Below are 21288 nucleotides of genomic sequence, written 5' to 3' on the forward strand. Positions count from 1 at the left end.
TGTATATATATATATATATATATATATATACACTGTATACACACACACACACACACACACACACACACACACACTAGCCTCTGGACATTGTAACAACAGCACATTGAAGACAGTAGACTTAGAGTCTTTTTAATATTACACATAAACAAAAACCAATGTTTTGGGGTTCACATTCCATTTTGTCAAGGTGAATGCAAAAGAACAAACAACATCTATCTTATATGAGGAGAAGCCCACCAAGAGTAAGGGCATGGAGTGGTCCAGCTGTCTCTGCTCTCAATCTTGGTGTGCTTCTTATATAAGTCTGGTATGTGGCTTTGTATTCACCTTGACAAAGGGACATGTGAGCCCCAAGATATAGGTTTATAATGTGTGATATTTAATACACAAACTCTAAGTGCTGATGTCTTCTTTTTGAGATATATATATATATATATATATATAAAACCAAGGAAAAAAGAGGCGGCACTCGGAGTCTGGATAATCAAAGTGTATTCATAAAAAGTGGCACTTTGATTATCCAGACTCCGAGTGCCGCCTCTTTTTTCCTTGGTTGCATATACCTGAGGGAGACCCCCGGACGGGGAAGGCACAGGAGCAAGATACATCCCGCCGTGGATTAAGTGAGTGCCGGGGTTACTGCATAGATATATATATATATATATATATATATATATACATATATATATATAAACAAAAGTGATTGGACACTGATAGCAAATAGATCAATGAGATTTTACATAATATATTAAGAGAAGCAGTGTAAACAGAACAAGAAAATAGTGCAAAAGACTTGCAGTAAAAATACACTGCAGAGTACAGGATGCGAGCTCTATAAATCTTTGCTGCACTTGCAAAGTAGCCACAAAAGCAGCGGAAGCTGAGTCATGATGACATGCTTATTATCCACATATTACATACAGCACTGTAATTACATAGAAACCACAGAAGTAGAGAGGACCCTGCTCACCAGCAATTACATTCCAGAGTGGCAGTGGGTAGATAAAGGGGATACCTTTAGCATCCCAACACAGCAGTTATGTGACCGATGCCGGAATCTCAACACCACTCAGAATCCTGGTGACGGAACACCAACTGCCGACATACTGAAGATAAGTATTGGGGTCTCTGTTAGGGTTATGATTAGGCACTAAAGGGGGGGTTAGCCATAGCCACCACCCCTCAAAATCTTAGCCCTGGCCACCAACTCAGGAGGGTTAGGGCTAGGGAAGGGGACAGGGAAGGGGTAAAATTATTACTCCATCCTCTGTCAACATTCTCTCATGCGGGATGCCGCTGTTAGTCATGTGAACGCCAGCATCCCAAACCCAGATGCAAAGGTGAACAGAGCTGGGGATTGCAGAGGCTGGAGAGTTTGGAGGAAGGGTAGTTGGCTTGGGTGAAGAGATAAGATATGAGAGAATGTTTGCTGGCTGGGAAGCCGGGAGAGTGTTTTATATACTACTTGAAATTATGACATTTGCATTTGTATGGAAACAGAGTCAAGGAGGGGATGTACAGTAACAGCCTTGTGAGATGAAGGCATCTGCTAATTCTAGGGAGTCTGCCTAATGTTTCACAGTAACAACAATTTAATGGGCAAAACTAACCTGGTTTTAACTTTCTAAATATTACTACTTTAAAACATTGGTCAGACTCCCTGGAATTGCGTTGATGCCTTCATCTTGCAGATTATTATATTTCCCCCCAGGAGTTCTTATTAAAAGTAGCTAATGTGTTATCTTGGTAAGAACACTAAAAAAAAGTGCTGATGCCATACTTCTCTTATAAATTGATATTGGTTTTGTTAATAATGATTATTCAGCATTATTTTTTTTTATACATTGCTTATTTTACTAGTGTGCAGAACAATGGTCCTTTATAAGTGGAGCTAAAGCAAAAGAAAAAAATGTGAAAACATAATTGAAAATAAATTTGACTATGTCTCTCATTGGGCTGTATTATGTCCAAAGATGAGAGAATATTCTACTCTAACAGCAACTTTTTGCTTCAACTGACCAAAGTACAGTACAGTATGTTATTTAGACAGGAGAAGGGGAGAAAAAAATGACTTGTACATAGACTCCTGCTGAAGATTCGCAATAGCTATTTTTGTGCGCTAGTGTTCCTACCCACCTTCCAATCGGATTTTAAGGTAAAGTCAATCTGTGTCATGTTTTAATACATGAAGAATACGCTAGATGGATGGTGAAAATAATAAAAATATGAAACCTTCTGAAAAAAAATATCATTACAAAAGCAGGAACTGCTGTGCTTATAATCCATGCTTGTCAACCAGGCTTGTGAGACTAATGGAAGTCTGGGTGTTTTTGAAGGTGTTAGAGATTTGAATAGAGGGGTTGATTCATGGGACATCCATGAGAAGGTGGCAAGTAAGAAGAGAGTCATAGAGATATCCATCCAGTATGGCCCAAATTCTTCATCTTCTCTTAAATCATTCAATATAAAGCAGTATTGACATATACCAGTATTTATACATTACTATTTGCCTTATTTAGAGTTAGATTTTGCAAATTTAAACTGTGTTGTCATATTTAGATTTTGGAGAGCTCTTATTGCCAAACTCTAAATTGCATTGGGAGAAACAAGCTGTAAAGTATTTGAGTGGTATCTGCATGCAACAAAATATATAATTTATCCAAGTGCAAGTTTGAACCCTATGACCGGGATGTAATGAATTCTGAGTTCGGCAGCCGTGTGTGATGCTGGCTGAACTCGGACATTTTTTAAAAGGGAGTCAATTAAAAGGCTAAACTGTGCCTTGTAAATGATTGCCCCTTTAAAAAACATCCGAGTTTAGCCGGCATCCTGCATGGTCTCCGAACTCTGAAGTAATTATATCCCAGCTTATAACTGAATTTGCTCCTAGCTCTAAATGAGGCCCAGTTTGTGGAAATATTGTTACCTTCCTCAAGGCTAAAGTCTTTAACAATGCAATACTACATAGAAAGGGGTTTGTTTTTCTAATTAAGTAACTTTTAAACATGCATATCATTTTACATGCTTATCTTCTTACACATCATTATCTTATTTTGAAAATACATCTGAACAACAGATAAGTTTGGCTGTCAGTAGCACACACAGGCTCACAGCTCACAGAATGTCATCTGAAGTCAGAGGACGGAGAAGCAGCTGTTAAATGTTACAGTAAGCAGACTGAGCTCAGAGTGGTATTCCTAAGCCTCCCTGTAAATGAAATCATGTGCAATGGGACTGTGGTTTCCATGGTACTCACATGATACAGTGGAAATGTTAGAATTATAAATGATAAATAACAGCTTGAAGAAACAAACCAAGAAAAATTGGCATAACCAAGCTTCTTTATGGAGCCTTCTATAGGGATTTATGCTACAAAAGCACACTTAATGTTCATGGAATAGCTGTTTAAAAATGTTTCTTTTTTATGTTTTTCTTTTTTCTTTTAACTTGGTCTACAAATCTATATATCTTGTGTATACTGTATCTAAATTATTGTTTTTCACATTAGGGATGGGATGTAATGAAGCCTAAGTTCCACAGCCGTGGGGGACGCCGGCCGAACTATGTGTAAGGGTCAATCATGCATTGTACATGATTGCCTCTTTAACAAAAAAGGCAAAGTTAGGCCAGCGCACCGCACGTCCTTCAAACTTAAATTTCATAGCATTCCGACCTACTCCTCATCTAACTAAACATTATTGTAAATATTAGCAGACTGCATCCAGGTATTGATACATGGTATAGACTATTGATGTTATTAATTTTTAATCATGTGGTCATGTTTTACTGGTTACATGCTGTATTCAGTGAAATGTTGAATTATTGATTGTTATATTGTATATTCATTGATTTTTCAACAACACTTACACATAAGTTAGGATACCAATTGTTTGGAATCAACACATTACTTAACATAGTTACAGTATTTATGAAACTTGTCTTTGTTCCCTCCTCTATTTTTGAACTGGTGTTGATTTGTCCACCTTGCATAGCACTGCTCATTATCACCCCTTTATCATATTGAATGGGCAAATAATGCTTCTTCCATTAGTTAATCATTTTACTATGGTATGCCCATTCCTTGCACACATGCCTTTCTACATAGAATAAAAATAATTTTAAAAACTATTACATGAATTAAAACCTTGACAAGAAATTAATTACACTAAAATAGTATATGGCTACCAGCAATAAAATAATCGAACAAATGAGAAAAATTGTAAACACTTTGTTGCAGAGATAAAAAAGCAGATACTAGATTAGGAAACAACATATATTAAATATGACTATTTTAGAGACTATGTGAGTGAATAAGAAGTCTTACCATTGGCAAATATAGATTTTCTGATCATTTGTAATGTTCAGATGTGCTTATGGATTTATACTTGTTGAGTTATTTATAGTAATATTGTCTATCAAGCACATAAATAGGATAGAATACTGCATTGAAAACACTTAATGAAGTCTACTGTTTGCTTGAGATGAGAGAGAAAAGCAGGAAGATGGTAAGGCAGGCTGTAAATTTGTGTATGCCAAATCAGTCATGTGTTGACGTTGTTAAAATAAATGCATAAATGTGCATGACGTTTCCAGAATCTGCCAATTATATTGATTGGTAAACATTTCAAAGTAAATAACCGAAAATTTGTAGCAATATCTGGAAATATTTTTTTTCTACCCTATAAATTCATATCTGGATATTTCAGCTGATACATATCAAGTTTGATTTAAAATAAAAAATGCCTAGTCTACATCCTCTCCTTTCCCATTTCTTCCAACTTTAAAACTTGTTGTAAGCCACGTCTACTGATAGATACTGTATTTTCTTTGTTGAAAGAATGTAGAAAACCCTTAGTGCTGGAAATCTGATTACAATTGGGGGATATATTCTAAGAAATTAAGAGTTCATCTCCATTATATACAAATTATACAACAAATCTACAGACAACACATTTCATATAATATAGATTAACTCCTCAGAAGACCCATTCTATTTTAAAAATACAATAAGATCATTTATAAAATTATAACCTGGACACTATTTATTTAGTAATCAAAAAAATGTACATGGTACACAAAAATAAGAGCAGAACCTCATGCTACTGTATGTATGACAAGATGTTGTAATTTACAAGATCTCTAAAGGGAAATAGAGATTCCCCTGTTGACTGTCAAATTTAAAAAGAAAAACATGTCTAATGTGCACTTTGCAAATGTCTAATCTGTCATTTAGTTTTATACAGTACATATATACATTACTTCTCCAATCTGGCCCCAAGCAGAAGAAAATGGTAATCGTTTAGTCTCTACATCACATGTAAATTAGTCGCTAATTACAGGAAAACATAGCTATAATTATACAGATTTTATTTATTTATATCCCTGATTAAAAGCTAAAAGATTTATGACAACTGACAATAACCATTGACATTTATGTATTCAGAACACCTTTTTGCCATCATTCTTTATGGATGCACATCCATGTGTTCAAAGTTTTTAAGTGTATAAGGACAAAATAACCTGCAATCAATAAAATCATTGGAATAATTAATAATGCACAGAATTCATTAGGAGATTAGTTTAGAGTCAGCAACAACTCCAGTCATATGATTACAGAGGACAGGGATGCATGTAATAGAGGTTGTCTCCTCTTGTAGGGAGAGGAATGGAAGCACAGGAGCTACAAGCTAGGTTTGACAATTCAATGGTTAACATTGATCATCTTAATTGATGGTATCACTAGTACAGGAAACCATCAATAGAAAACCATTAATGGTTTGACTCATCAATGGTCATCACTGTCTCAGACAGGTTAATGCTTCTGGCCAACCAGGGAGGGTGGTGCTAAGCACCATGTGACAGAAAAAATAATTGCTTCACCATCGGACCTGTGCCATCAAATGAGTGAAAAATATCAGATCTCTGCTATCAATAGCAAAACCAATGACAATTGGTGCACACCATTGATAGTTTCTGACTATTGATGGTCAATGGCCATCTATAATACAGACAGAGTTATACAGTTAAGAGAGCAAGCTCCTCTGACAGCCCAAAACAGTGGTGCTTATGAAATCAAGTTCACACATTGAACTTGTTTCTTAGAGCATTGTATAAATTAGATATAAAAATGATTGTAAAGGACCTTCTGGCATTATTTAAGAATGCAGGTGGCAATCCATAAATGTTTATTTGTTTGCATATGTCAGAATGTACTAAATATGGCAGGTTTGTTGAAGAATACTATATATAGAATCCTTTGTGCAAATGCTAAGTGGAGATGAGTAAGGGCCATGGAAGAGTACACTGGTCCCTCTCATTTCTATGTTCCACAAAGACCACTACACCAGTACTCCACTCTTGTGTAATCTAGTGAAAATGGGAACATTACCACACAAGAAGTTATTGTAGCACTTCCCCTTTACAGTTATTGTTATTTTATTAAATTGTAAATTATTCTCAATAAATTTTGCACAAAGACTTAATTTTTCACTATTTGTGTAATATTCTTTCTAACCTAAGTAAAAAAAAATTATAATAGAACTTAGCCAACTGATTCCTTTATTTTGAAAAAGTAAAGATACAAGCTGGCGCTGGCAGAAAACATTGAAACCATACATATGGCACAATGTGGGGCCTTTTAAGATCCAAATGATCCATTTGGTTATGCTACCATTATCCCACCCACTGCACAGAGAATAGAAGTGCTGAATGGTTACCAGTGAATAGCATTACTGAACCTTAGTCTTTCTGTTCATCCTAAGGAAACACCTGGAATAGACATTTTTTTCCAGTTTTCTCACTGGAGGGGGGGGGGGGTGTTGCTAATCTTAGAGAATGATAAAGTAGAGAGTGATAAAGTACGAACCAAGCAGATCTAACTGTCCATTTTCAAACACAGCCTATTAAAGAGTGGTTAAAAGCTAATTGATAGGCACTTTATCTCTCTCCACATTATCTGTTTACAACGTTTGATCGATCTTCCCCTGGAGCAGGAAATAGATTGTGCCACTGATAACGGGGCCTGGAGGTAAAGGGGGGCTAACAAAATCCCTCTATCCTTCCGAGGCATCAAATTTTTCTATACAATGCATGTGCAGTGAATGCACTATAACTGCATTTATATCACTTGAGTATCTTCAAATATTTAAAACAAAGAAGACACATTTTTTCATCCTGGAGAGTGTACACATATGTTGAGCTTGCAATATTAAGAATTGTATAACAAACTGATTAAAATGAATTTAAAATATAATAAAAAATTATTTATCTTTAATTTTTGACAAAAACAGATTCAGTTTTTTTTTTCAGATGAAATATGCATTATCTGTCCAATTAAAATCACAAAATTAACAGATACATGATTATTGAGAACTTAGACTATTTTAAGCACGATTCGGTTATTACCATTGTTTACTGTAGTAAAGATGGAGTATTTTTTAATCATGTATTTATTATTAACATATCAAGACTAAATCCTTCCCCAGACTCCTCTTTGTTCTTTGAAGTGGCACCTGCTCATTCCCGGGGTATGTTTGTGTGACAGCACTTACAGCCTGCTACACACAAATTATTTTACCAAGCTCCTTACAAGCAGGTTTATACTAAACAGAAATCTTCTATCATTGTGTAAAGACATGCCTTAGTTAACAAGCATTGCTGAGCAAATTACTAATGAATCTCGGGGGCGAAAAGAAATAATTGTCTACATAATTGCACAAAAGAATTCAAGTGAAAATAGCTAAATAACAGAGGGCTAAGTGAGTTGTTCCTACACTAGAGAGAAAACTGTGATAAAATATGCTGCTTCAGGTGAAAAGTGTATATATTCCAATGGGTTTGATGCTAGACAGAACTAATATGTGCTTCCTGCACTTCTTTACATTATATATTTTACAAATTTGATGGTAACTAATCAACATCCATCACTCTTTATTAATATATCATGTCACACAGTACCATGTCATGACTCTTCCTTCTGGTCTCTGCAGCTTAAACATAGAATTTGATGGCAGATAAGAACCACTTGGCCCATCTAGTCTGCCCCCCCCTTTTTTACATTATTTTTATTTCTAACCTTGTATGATCCTTATTTCTTTGTAAGGATAGCCTTGTCTATTCCATGCATGTTTAAATTACTCTATTGTCTTAGCCTCTACCATCTCTAATGGGAGGCTATTCCACTTGTCCACTACCCTTTCTATGAAGTAATTGTTCCTCAAATTTCCCCTGTACCCCCCCCTCCTCCAGTCTCAGTGCATGTCCTCATGTCCTATTGCTTCTATTCATTTGAAGAATGTTTCCCTTCTGGACTTTGTTAAAACCCTTGATATATTTGAAAGTTTCTATCATGTCCCCCCTTTCCCTTCTCTGCTCCAAACTATACATATTGAGATTTCTTAGTCTTTCTGGGTATGTTTTTTGATGTAGGCCATGCACCATTTTAGTTGCCCTTCTTTGTACAGTTTCTAATGTATTAATATCCTTTTGAAGATATGGCCTCCAGAATTGAACACGGTATTCTTGATGAGGCCGTACCAATGACCTGTAGAGTGGTATTATTACTTCTTTCTTTGTGCTGCTGATTCCTCTCCCAATGCAGCCAAGCATCTGACTACAAACATCTGACTAGCCTTCCTCATTGCTTTGCTACATTGCTTACCTGCCTTTAAGTCACCTGAAATAGTGACTCCTACTGTAGATCCATTTCCTCTTCAGTAGTTTCCAGTATAGTGCCATTAATACTATATTTAGCCTTTGGATTTTTGAGACCCAAGTGCATGATTTTGCATTTTTGGGCATTAAACTGTAATTGCCACACTCTTGACCATTCCTCTAGTCTACCTAGATCCTCAATCATTTGTTTTACCCCACCTGATGTGTCTACCGAGTTGCATACCTTTGTGTCATCTGCAAAAAGGCATACTTTGCCTTTAATGCCATTTGCAATGTCACCAATAAAGATATTAAAAAGCACTGGTCCAAGTACAGATCCCTTGGGTACTCCACTGGTAACATTTCCCTCCTGTGAATGCACTCCATTTACCACAACTCTCTGTTTTCTCTCCTTCAACCAATATTTTATCCATTCAATAATCCTAATATCAAATCCCAAACTTTCAAGTTTATTTAGCGATGTGGAAGTCACAAAAGCCTTACTAAAGTCTAGATAAGCTATACCCATGGCTCCACCTTTATCCATCACTTTAGTCACACAGTCAAAAAAGTCAGTAAGATTTGTTTGACATGATCTCCCCCCAGTGAATCCATGCTGTTTGGGATCCTTAAATTGCTGGATTGGAGATAATCTACAACTCTTTCTTTTAAGAGTGTTTCCATCAATTTCCCTACTACTGATGTAAGACTCACTGGTCTGTAGTTGCTTGCCTCTTCATTGCTTCCACTTTTGTGCAGTGGGACTACATTTGCTCTTTTCCAGTCCTCTGGAATTACTCCTGTAGCTAATGACTGGTTGAATAATTCTGTCAATGGTGCTACCAGCACCTCTTTCAGTTATTTTAGTGTCCCTGGATGTATCCCATCTGACCCCATAGATTTGTCCACTTTCAGCTTTGCGAGTTCTGTTAGGACCTTCTTCTCTGTAAATGTACTTGTTTCATTTTCCTGAATATCCCTGCAATTTAACTGTGGCCTCTTCCCCTCTCTTTCAGTAGTAAATACTGAGCAAAAATAATTATTAAGATGATCTGCTATTACATTGTCTCCCTCAACAAGACTCCCAGTCTCTGTCTTTAGTTTCATTATTCCGCCTTTTGTTTTTCTCCTTTCGCTTATATACCTAAAAAAAGTTTTGCCTCCTTTACCCACTGACTGGGCAATTTTCTCCTCAGCTTGTGCCTTTGCACATCTGATTACCCTCTTAGTTTCCTTCTGTCTAACAAGATATATCTCTTTGTCTTCATTATTTTGTGTCTGCTTTTATTTCCTAAAAGCCATCTTTTTTGCTTTCACAATATTTGCAACTTTTTTCACAAACCGCACTAGCTTCCTTTTCCTTGTGTTTTTCCTAACACTTTTGATACAAAGGTCTGTTGCCTTTAATATTGCACATTTTAATGTTTTGCACCTCTCCTGCACTGCTTCCAAGTTCCTCCACTTTGCCAAACAATCACTTACACATTTTCCCATCCCTACAAAATCAGCCTTCCTAAAATCCAACACCTTTGTTTTTGTATGGGATGAGTCAGTCTCTGTCTTTATGCTGAACCATACTGCTTGATGATCACTGGATCCCAGGTTTTCACCCACTTTTATGTCCGATATTCTGTCTCCATTTGTAAGTATTAAGTCTAATATTGCGTCTTTCCGAGTGGGCTCCCTCACCAATTGGTGGAGGGATGCTCCCTGAAGGGAATTTAAAATGTCCCTACTTCTAGTGGAACTAGCAACTGACACCTCCCAGTTTACATCAGGAAGATTAAAGTCTCCCATGATTATTACCTCTCCTTTTAATGCCATTTTAGTTATGTCCTGCAATAGGTTCTTGTCGAGTTCCTCTTCCTGAGCTTGCTCCTTCATCTTACACTGAATCATCAGAAAATCTATTTAGAATTAAAATCTTAGGCCCAAATGTATAAGCCGCGAGTTGCAGGCTCTGGCATGATCTTGGTGAATTTGTCACCAGTTTTGATTTAAATGTCAAAACCAATCTGGTTTTGACTTTTACATTTTTGCAGCCTTAAAGGGGTATGGATCATTAGGTTGACCCTAATTAGGTTGACAGTCAATAGATTGACCCCATATGGTTGACATGGAAAGGTTGAATAGGTCAAAATATTGACGGGGTCATTCAGTTGACAGGTAAAAGGTAGACATAAAAAGGTCAACATGAAAATGGTCAACATAAAAAAGGTTGGCATATTTTACATTTAGGCAAGGTGTCTCGCTGAGCTCAGTACAGGTTTCCATTTTCAATCGTAGTCCTGTTGACCTTTTGTACAGTACCTGAACTGTTGGCCTTTTACATGCTGAACTATCAGCCATGTTGACCTTTGACCATGTCGACCTAATTAGTGTTGACCTGCCATGTGGATGCGGCTTTAAATTTAGCACCTAGGTCACCGAGATTGCATCCGAACTTGCAAATCACAGTCTATTCCATTAAGGATATAGTTGTCTACATAAATGGTGGTGATACCAAGCAAGGTATCATAATATTTATCTGTGTCTATCTGTAATAGGCACTGAAAAGGCACAACACCGAGATTAGACTCTCTAAAATAAGTAACCCAGGAAGGAAAGAGTTAAACATTGCACTAAGGCATAGCCATTAGCATTATTGCTTTACAGCACTGGGGTCAAGGGTTCAAATCCAAACAGCACCCTACTTATGTGGAGATTGTAAGATCCCCCTGCAGAATTTTCCTCCGTGTGTTCTGGTCTCCTCCTATGGTTCAAAAATAAACTTGTACATTAATTGGCTTCTGACAAAATGGATCCCATTATATATGTGTGTGTGTGTGTGTGTGTGTGTGTGTGTGTGTGTGTGTGCGAGTGTGTGTGTGTGTAAGTGCGTGTGTGGTAGGATATTTAGACTGCAAGCTCCTGTGCTGTAAGACTGATGTGAATGATTCCATGATCTCTGTACAGCACTGTTTAACATTATTGCCACTATAGGAATATAATGGAAATGAATATTAAATAGTTAATTTTGCAACTAAAATCTGCAAGAATATTCCTTACAAGTTTAATTTTTAACATTGATCCAGACAGCTCATTTTAAGGATATAGTGGTACTACGTGATGAGTTGTTTATTGATAGTATTCTAATGTTTATTCCATTCTGATGTTTATTGATACAATTCTGATGTTTTCCTCTCGGACATTGAAAGTTGATTGTGTGACCTTAATTGGGCGACCTCTCTTCATGGAATTATCATTCATTGATTAGTGTTTTACTACTTATGAGTTAAGTTTATGACCCTTAAAAGATCAATTATACAACAAATACATTTTCTGCAATCCACCTAATTCCAATCTTGTTCTTTCCTCTATCTTTTAGCAAGATTTCATACAAAAATGAATCCAAAATTCATCATATCATAGTTCCATATCAATATATATGAGTACAAACTATTGTATTATGCATTTAGGTCATAAATTATGTTTGTGAAAATTGTACGCAAACAGCATGATAGAGTACGCCAGATATAACTTTGTCATCAGTCTCTAAAAGTCTCTGAACTGTTTTTCTCAACCCACATTGGCCAATCGGAGCACTAACTTGTACAGAGGTGCAAGTCAGCTACACTATAAGGCTATGGCTGGTACCTTAAGTGACAGATAAAACTTAGTGAAGTAGTAATATGTTATTTTTGTTGATTGATAGCTTTTTGTATTATTTCAGCTAAAATGTTTCATGCACACTTTATTGTTATGCTAACAGAAAAGAGTATGATTTCAGTCACATATATTTGATTGTTATCAATACAATATATGAATCATTTTCAGATGATATCATATTCTTAATTTATCTTGAAGTGTAAAAGTATGGAAAACTATCATAAATGGATACATTTTTATTTTATCCTGTTTTCTTTTTCAAACTGAAGACCACAAAAACTTTACTCATAACCCACTGAACATAATGTTTAGATTAATTTTTTCTCATTCCTCTATGTTTGTTTTTTTAACTATCTAATGGGACATTCCAGGACTGATTCTCTTGAAGAATCAGTAAACAATTTTTAATTATTCAATGATTCTTTATATTTTATTTTTTTAGTTGCTTAAATATGCATATTATTGTACAAGTATACACTTATTATATTTTTTATTTCTGAATAGTGATCACTATAAAAGCAAATATCATTCACATTTGCCAATAGTAACAAAACAATATGCAAAACTTCAGTAATATGAAGACTTAGAATGAAAGTTTAGTTAGTTTCAATCATATTTTACATTTATCTAACCATAAATATACATATAAATGAAAATAATTGCTTATTGTGAGCAGATATTTAATAAAATGCTAGTTTTTAGTTACTGTGGAATAATATAGTATTAGTTCCAGCTCACTTCCTGTCTTCCTATTTACAGCTTTCTTTGCTTTTTCTGTTGCTGCTGAAATACCTTACTCCTGCCACCTTCATCTTCAGTTCAATAACCAAACATGTTGCGAGTTTTGAAAGAAAGAAAAATATAATCCTGTGTTTGTGTACAGTTTATATATAGGCTTAGAAATCCACCATAATAAAAAAACAGTATATACAATGCAAAGCAAAAAAAGAGTGTGTACAAATTACAAGCACTCTAAAGGTCTTTAATACTTCCCTCTTGTGGCTGGAAGTTATGTTCATAGAGATGTGAGCCCTCCTTTTTCCATGCGATGCAGTAGCCTTGTTTTATCCCAAGCTCAAAGGAAGCATAAAACACCAAAAAAACACATCATGTTGTAGTATGTCAAAAACATAAGTCTAATAAAGTCCCCAAAATGAATTTGATCTATGTATATCCAGGAATGAGGGTCTAAGTTGATTGATGTGGGTCTATGTGTCTTGAATTGCATACTATACTTACTCGGTGGTCAAAGAGGATAAACGTGTTAAGGTTTCTTAATCGTAGACCATACATATGAAATGTGTATTAGTCCATTACTAGGACAGGAAATGGCTATCAGATATCCCCAAATAGCTTTAATGTGAAGACATAAAGGTGCGTACCCAAACTCATACTTTGAGATGTGCAGTCATGCATATAATGGCATTTTTGCTCTCCCATATACAATCAGTATAGATCAGCGTACCCCAGTCACAATGTGACGGGTAATGACTGACTCATCAAGGTTTCTTTACAAATGGCAATAGTTTCCGCACCATGACAAACTCCAAAAACAATTGTGAGCCCTAAAAAGGGGGAGTGTATTAAAAATCCATAAAGATCATATATCATAACTTACACCCACAAAAGGGAAGTACTGTATTAATGACCTTTAGAGTGCTTGTAAATTGTACACACTCTTTTTCTACTTCATATTTGTCTGAATTTATGAAGTTAGGTGAAAACTTCTTTGTGTGTTTGTTCAGGTTCAGCAGCTTTAGCGACTGAGGGTGATATACTCGATGTTTGAACAAAAGTATGTACAATGCATACAGTAAAGACAAAACAATTTAAAAAGTAAATACATGTAAACATGTAAATGTGCACTTATAATATATTTTAATAAATACATAAAAAATAGCATGTGACAAAAGTTAAAATAGATTATTAATTTGACCTAATTCTATGCTTCTATAAGAATTAAATTTAGTAATTTAGGGTTAATAAAACAAAAATATATTCTTAAAAATTCTTTCAACATCTATGTAAACAAGTAGTGTTATTATTATTAATAATAATAATAATAATTATTATTATTATTATTATTATTAAAAATAATAAATGTTGAATGAATAAATGTTGTTCTTTGATTTATTTTCATCATGTAGAGTTTAAAGGCTAACTTAGCCAGTTTCTTTGTTATAATAGATGATGAAGTACCCAACAGCAATGGGTCATACCTTAAATCCCTTCTACATGTTACTTATTTATTATTGACTAAGGTCAGTCCCACAGTGTATTAACAGAGGCTTCTGAGAGGATGCTAGCATCCTCACTTGCACTATCATTAATAACACTGGTCACAACCATTGCCTCCTTTTTCAAAGGCCCTTGTGAAAAGCAGGATGTGATTCCTCTTAAAAATACTATCAAATATTAATTACTAATAAATGAACATTCTCTCACAGCATTACTCTTTACCGGTTACATCTGCAATTCTGTCAAGTGCCATAATGAATATTACACAGCTGAATGATGCACCTATCTGACACCATTTTAAAACTTATTTATAAAGAGTCTCCATTACATTGCAATACATGTTTTTCATTTCATGTAAATCTTGATTTATAGTGAGTCCAAGCCCACAAACACATTGGTATTAAATTTGACAAATGTAACATGATAATATTTAACATTCTGGTAAATCATTTGTCACAATATATTACAAACCCATGTTTAATTTAAAAAAGAAAAAAAATCACATAAATACAGTAAAAATGCAAATGTGCAAAAATAAGAAGCACTAGAGAATCCATCAGACAAAATAAATCTTCTTAAATAAATTTGGCATTTTGTTGCTGTATATTTGTGCAATGATCTGTTATCCAAATACAATGTTGACATCAAGCAATAAACTCTTTGCAGTTACCTAACATCAATTGTCCTCTTTTATATGCTTATATGAGTGAAATTGTATTTATTTATTTATTTATTTTATCAATATTATTATTATTATTACATTTTATTTATAAGGCGCCACATGTGTTTCGCAGCGTCGTACAAAGGACAGTACAGGGGACAAAACATTGCATTACAGTAAATAAATAACAGAAATAGAGTACAGGTAACAGAGCACCACACATTCTCAAGACATAGTACAGCTAAGATGTAAGTATTGAGGGAGTGATCATCGTACTACTAGAGGCTGGTGGTCATAGATGGAGATGAGCCTTTACTAGCAGGATAAAGATGGTCGTTGAGTAGGGGAGAGCTGTGAGTGAAATGTGTTGAGACGAGGGCTTAGATAACAAGAGGAAAGAGGGCCCTGCTCTGAAGAGCTAACAATCTATTGGGGAGGGGTGACAGACAGATGACAAGAGGTGCAGGCAAGCGGGAGGTAGCCTGATGGCAGTATGCAAGCAAAGCTGAGATGTTCACGGCATGAGGCAGGGGGTGGAGGCGCGGCTTCAGCTCTGGGTTATGCATTAGAAGGGTACGCTTTGATGAATAGGTGGGTTTTTAGTGCCCATTTGAAGCTTTGCAAGGTTGGGGAGAGTCTAATGGAGTGGGGGAGTGCGTTCCACTGAAGGGGTGCAGCACGGGCAAAATCCTGAACTCGTGCATGGAAAGCAGTTACCAGGGCAGTGGAGAGGCGACGGTCATTAGTCGACCGTAGGGGGCGGGAGGGAGTATGAAGGGAAATGAAATTGGAGATGTAGGGAGCAGTGGAATTAGAGATGGCCTTGTATGTGAGGGTGAGGAGTTTGAAGAGGATTCTGTAGGGGAATGGGAGCCAGTGTAGATTTTGTTGAAGGAGAGTGGCAGATGTGGTGCGGCGGGAGAGGAAGATAAGCCTAGCTGCGGAGTTTAGGACAGATTGGAGGGGAGCAAGATGGGAGCAAGCGAGGCCAGTGAGGAGGACATTGCAGTAGTCAAGTCGTGAGATGACCAGTGAGTGGATGATGAGTTTAGTTGCACTCTGGGAGAGATATGGCCTGATACGAGCAATGTTGCGTAGCTGGAAACGACAGGATTGTGCCGTATATATGTTGAATTACTATATATACGCTGCATCCCAAATATTATTCAGATTGCAATTATTATTATTGACTTTCTAGATGATAATGAAAATGAAAAAAACTTACTCTTATACAAAAAAAAAATGAAATGCAATGTACATAGAAATGCATTTTAGAACAAATCATAACAATAATAATTTTCTCTGCATTTCATGCAGTGTAAAAAAATCACAGGTTGTTGAATGTCAGAATATGGTGCCACTTTTGTATGAATTATTGTATTAGAGCTGTGAAAAAAAACCTTGGTAAAAATGGTTAATAATATTAATTGGATGCAATTTACAAATGTAGAATAAGAAAACATTGCAAGTTTATTAAAATGTCTTTGTTACTTATTTACTGTGTTTTATTAAAACATATTTTCTTTTTTTCAGTAAATGAGGGAGGTATAAAACAATCATCAAATTTGTGCCCTGATCCGGGAGAACCCGAAAATGGAAAAAGAATAGGCTCTAATTTTAGGTAAAATCTCAGTATAGATTATTTGAAAAAATTATATTGCTTTTCATAAAACAAAGGAGTGAGATATAATTGCCGTAATTCTCATCTAAACAAGATGATTTTCTTTTCTTTTTTTTACAAAATTGTTACTAACCTGATTCTTTTCCCCCAATTATCTCATTACTAAACCATTCCTTCTTTGTACTGTAGGTGTGTTTTGTCAAAGGCAGGAAGTAGATATTATGTTTATCTGAATCTATCCATTTATACTTTAGATACAAGATGATTTACTTTGAAAGAGATAACATCATGCATAATTTGAATAGATGGCAAACACACCTAGATAATGAGGATCACAAGCAAACTTCTTATTAATGTGATGGTTACAGATTATAACCAAAATATACATAAAAAACTTCATTGACTCATTGACAATATTAATTTCTTCTATAAATAATGAATCATTTTCAAATATTTTCTTTGAATGAAGACAGGTGTGTCAAACTGTGCTTATTCTATTAATTTGATAGTGCCGCCAACTTTCTATGTTACATCACTTCTATTGTAGAGGGCACCCGGTGAGCTGAAACGTGCTGTGTGTGAGTGCTAAGCAGCTAAAATATATATATATATATATATACACACACACTCACCATAAATGCCAGCACTCTGGAGGCCTCCAGGGGCTTACTTGCTCTGGTGCCCTCCACTTGGGTATGGCAACCCCAATGTATCCAGCAATAAATGAGGCAGCACTCAGAGACTTGTGGTAAAGTATCAACCATGTGTTAAATCCATTACATCAATGTTTCAGGGATGTACTCCCAGCCATCAGAATATATATATTGAGAAGTGACACAGGCAGAGACACTCATTCCTGTCTATGTGTAATGTTTGGCACTGTCAATCAGTTACCATCCTGCTATGATCATAGATAGGGACTAGCAATTGTACATTTGTTAAAGATGTGAAGTATCTCCCCATGTTTATATATCAACTAGAACCTGATTGGTAACCACATAATCTGGTAGAATATTGATGGGATATGTCCCTTGGTAAACTGCAAAACTGCAAAACACATCGGGTAAAGTACACTGTGAGACACACTTTGAGGATTCACTATCAATAATCTGTACCAAAATAACAAGGGAGATAATTTTTCATCTTCTGAAGTAGCAATCTTGCAGCTGTGTATAAAAAAAATTGTATTGTAAGAATTATGCTTCAAAGCTGTTTGAAAAAATTATTTTATGAAACATTTTTATTGTAATATTTTATTGTAATAAATCTTTTAAGGATAGCTATGGCTTTTGACAGTTGTGACATACTGTATCAGGTCAGACTTTATTTTGTGTTATATGACATATATTTATTATAGGCATCTAAATAGAAAAAATCATTAGTGCTAAAGGTCCACCTACAGCTTATTAAGGAATAAGTTATTTACCATATTGAAACCAACAATTGGGTCCTATTAGCACACCCTCCCAGTGGGTTATAATTCATTTTGGTCTTGCTAACAGAAGCCTCTTTGATAGGAAAAGCCATTGTTCTAGTTCACTGGTATAAGTATAGTACAAAAAAATGGTGGTACAAGGCACTACACTTCAGGATAAGAGATTATGTGCTAAACCTTAAATAGGAGTTCAAATGTTATATATCATAATACATGGAAATAATTTCAGCACTTCACACTTATTCAATAAACCACACACACACACACACACACACACACACACACACACACACACACACACACACGTGTGTTGTCGAATAAGTGTGAAATGCTAAAATTAATTCCCTGTAATATGATAGAAAATAGTGTTTCAATTAATTTAAAAATATCCATAGGTCGAGCTAATTATTTCACTCATCACACTGCGAGGAGATTTGGAAAACATGAACTGTTGGGTGTCCTTGAGGACTGAGTTTGGGAACCATTATTTGATATGTTTGCATTAGAATAAGGGTAATGAGCTTTGGGCTAGCATCTCATAAAATATTTGCTACAATATCTCCGAAGTACGTGTAATTTTACTAATCTGTGATTCATCCCTATTTTCTCTGTTTCTCCTGATCAAATATGAGAAGTCTTCATAATAAACACTATAAGTGCTGGCACTACATTTATTGTAAATAAGTTTCACAATCCTACATTTGCCCTAACTACCTCTGATAACTAATCAATGGCCACGCATATTGTAGAGCCTATAAATGGTACACCACAGCTTAGTGTAAGGGGCAAATTTTATTGTTTCCTGAAGAAGAGCTATAGAAAATGACCCATAATCACCTTCTTCAGCATTTATTTATCAACTACACAGATTCTACAGCACAGTGCAATCAGATGGATCGGTATGATCCTGAACCCAGTTTACGGGATACCAGCAGTCAAAATACCAATGCCAGCATCCCAATGTTCATGATCCAGACAGGGGTGGGGTAAGTATTGTACCTACCCCCTAACCCTTCCTTTCTGCATCCTAATCCTAAACTACCCCCTTAGTGCCTAACCCAAACCACCACCCTTAGTGTGTAAACATAATCCCCCCTTTTGCTCAGTCTAATCCTAACCCTCCAACCTTAGTGCCTACACCCAACCCACCCAGTGTTGCCAAACCCTAATCCCTCCTCCCTGCAGCCTAACTCTAACCCCCCTCTACAGCCTAACCCTAACCAGCAAGTTTGCCCCTAAACCTAAATGCCTACCACTGCAGCAAAAACCTATGGGATGCTGGCCTAGTCAAGATTCCGGTCATCAATGGCACTTGCTGAGGCTAGTGGAGAGAGAATTATGTATGCAACGTAGGAAAGGGTTCTTCACTGTTAGGGCAATAAGGATTTGGAATTCCCTGCCAGAGAAGGTGGTAATGGTGGACTTTGTATATGCATTTAAAAATGGATTGGATAGATTTCTGGCTGAAAAAGATATCCAAGATTATAGCATTTAAAATATTGACATTGATAATCTGGGAGGAACATGATTTATAGTTGTTAACTAGACAAAAAAACATTTCTTCAGCAGGGACATTATAATAAACTCGGCTAAATACAGAATACTGGTTGAACCCGATGGGCATTTTGCCTCTTTTCTACCTAATTAACTATGTTACTATGTTACAAAACAGAATAAGATTTGTTGGCTCTGCTCATCTAAGCCAATAAACCAGAGGGCTGGGAACTATCAATGAAGGTTCTGGGAAAAGATTAGATGAGGCATCTGGAGCGTGAGGAGGATGTTGACTCATATTGGGATGGGGTAGGCAAATTTGAAGAGGTATTTAAATTTAATTTGGAAAGAATAAAAGTTATACAGTAATGTTACTTATGTTCAAGTTCCACCTTATCAATGTCTCCAAACACTTAAAAGAAGCTTTAACACTTTGCTCACCACATATATTTCCCAGTGTGTTTAAGACAGTAATAGTTCATAAATACTGAAAGCACACTGGACAACTAAAGGATATGTCAATACCTTAAATAAAACACAATTAATCCTCTTATGTAAATTCTTTAGAAAACACTGTCCCAGCATAGCAACTTTATACTTGTAAGTTGTTTAGAAAACACTGTCTTAAACAGCAAATGTATACATGTCAGAAGAACACAAATCTTAAAAGGACATAAACTTTCTCCTCAGACATATGGATTTTGCATTAATTCTAAATGGAACAGGACACAGTCCGTATAAGTGTCTACCCTCTCCACAAATAAAAATCAATTAACTGCCAGAAGTATATAATGAGAAAAGTCACACTTTATTAAATATTTATTAAAAAAAATCCAAAAAAGGCATCTTTACAGGAGGTATCCTTGTTCCTTATATGAGCCTTTAGATACAAATCAGAAGAATATTAATGGGCTCTCACCAGACCATTGGAAGCCAGATAATGCTGTTTTCTTAGTTTTACATATACAGTGCTGTAGTTGTTATCCCGGGACCTCTGTATCTCTAAACTGCTAACACTTCTTTCAGATTCAGATGTCTTTATTATGGGAGCTTTACCCATTATTTTCTGGGGTAGCTTGTGGAACAGTAATATTATCTAATTATGTTCTTGAAACTGCTTACCATTCCCCCATATATGGAATGTAAAAACCTCCAATTCCACAAAAGCTGCAGAGTCTCAGATTATTAGTTTGAACTGAGAACACAATAAGTTCTAAAGTAAATATCCTCAAAAATGTGCAAATATGTCCAAAAATTCTAATAAAAATTCCAATAAATAACATACAGTAAATGTACAAAAACATGTTAATTTAGTAAAATAAAAAAAATGCATATTAAAGTTATTCAAATGCACTAAATAGTTTTGTTATAGGCATGTATAATCAATGTAGGTACATATAAGGTACATATAACCTCTATGCAGTTATAACAATGTGCATGTTAAAAATTTCAGCACTTGCACAATACATTTAAACCAGTTAGAAAATAACATCATCTTGTTCTCTTCTGAATTTCATTTTTTTTTTGCAAGAATTTGGG

At 35.6% G+C, this 21288-nt stretch overlaps 1 protein-coding gene across 1 annotated transcript in view; it reads left to right on the forward strand.

Moving 5' to 3' along the window:
* Window positions 1–21288, forward strand: part of CSMD3 (CUB and Sushi multiple domains 3) — a 1529921-nt gene that overhangs the window by 692863 nt on the left and 815770 nt on the right. Inside the window, exon 9 of the mRNA XM_063924487.1 lies at window positions 16733–16820. Coding sequence (XP_063780557.1) covers window positions 16733–16820 — 88 coding nt within the window. The remainder of the gene's footprint in view (window positions 1–16732; window positions 16821–21288) is intronic.

Source organism: Pseudophryne corroboree, chromosome 5 (genome assembly GCF_028390025.1).
Source record: "Pseudophryne corroboree isolate aPseCor3 chromosome 5, aPseCor3.hap2, whole genome shotgun sequence".
Classification (NCBI taxonomy): domain Eukaryota; kingdom Metazoa; phylum Chordata; class Amphibia; order Anura; family Myobatrachidae; genus Pseudophryne; species Pseudophryne corroboree.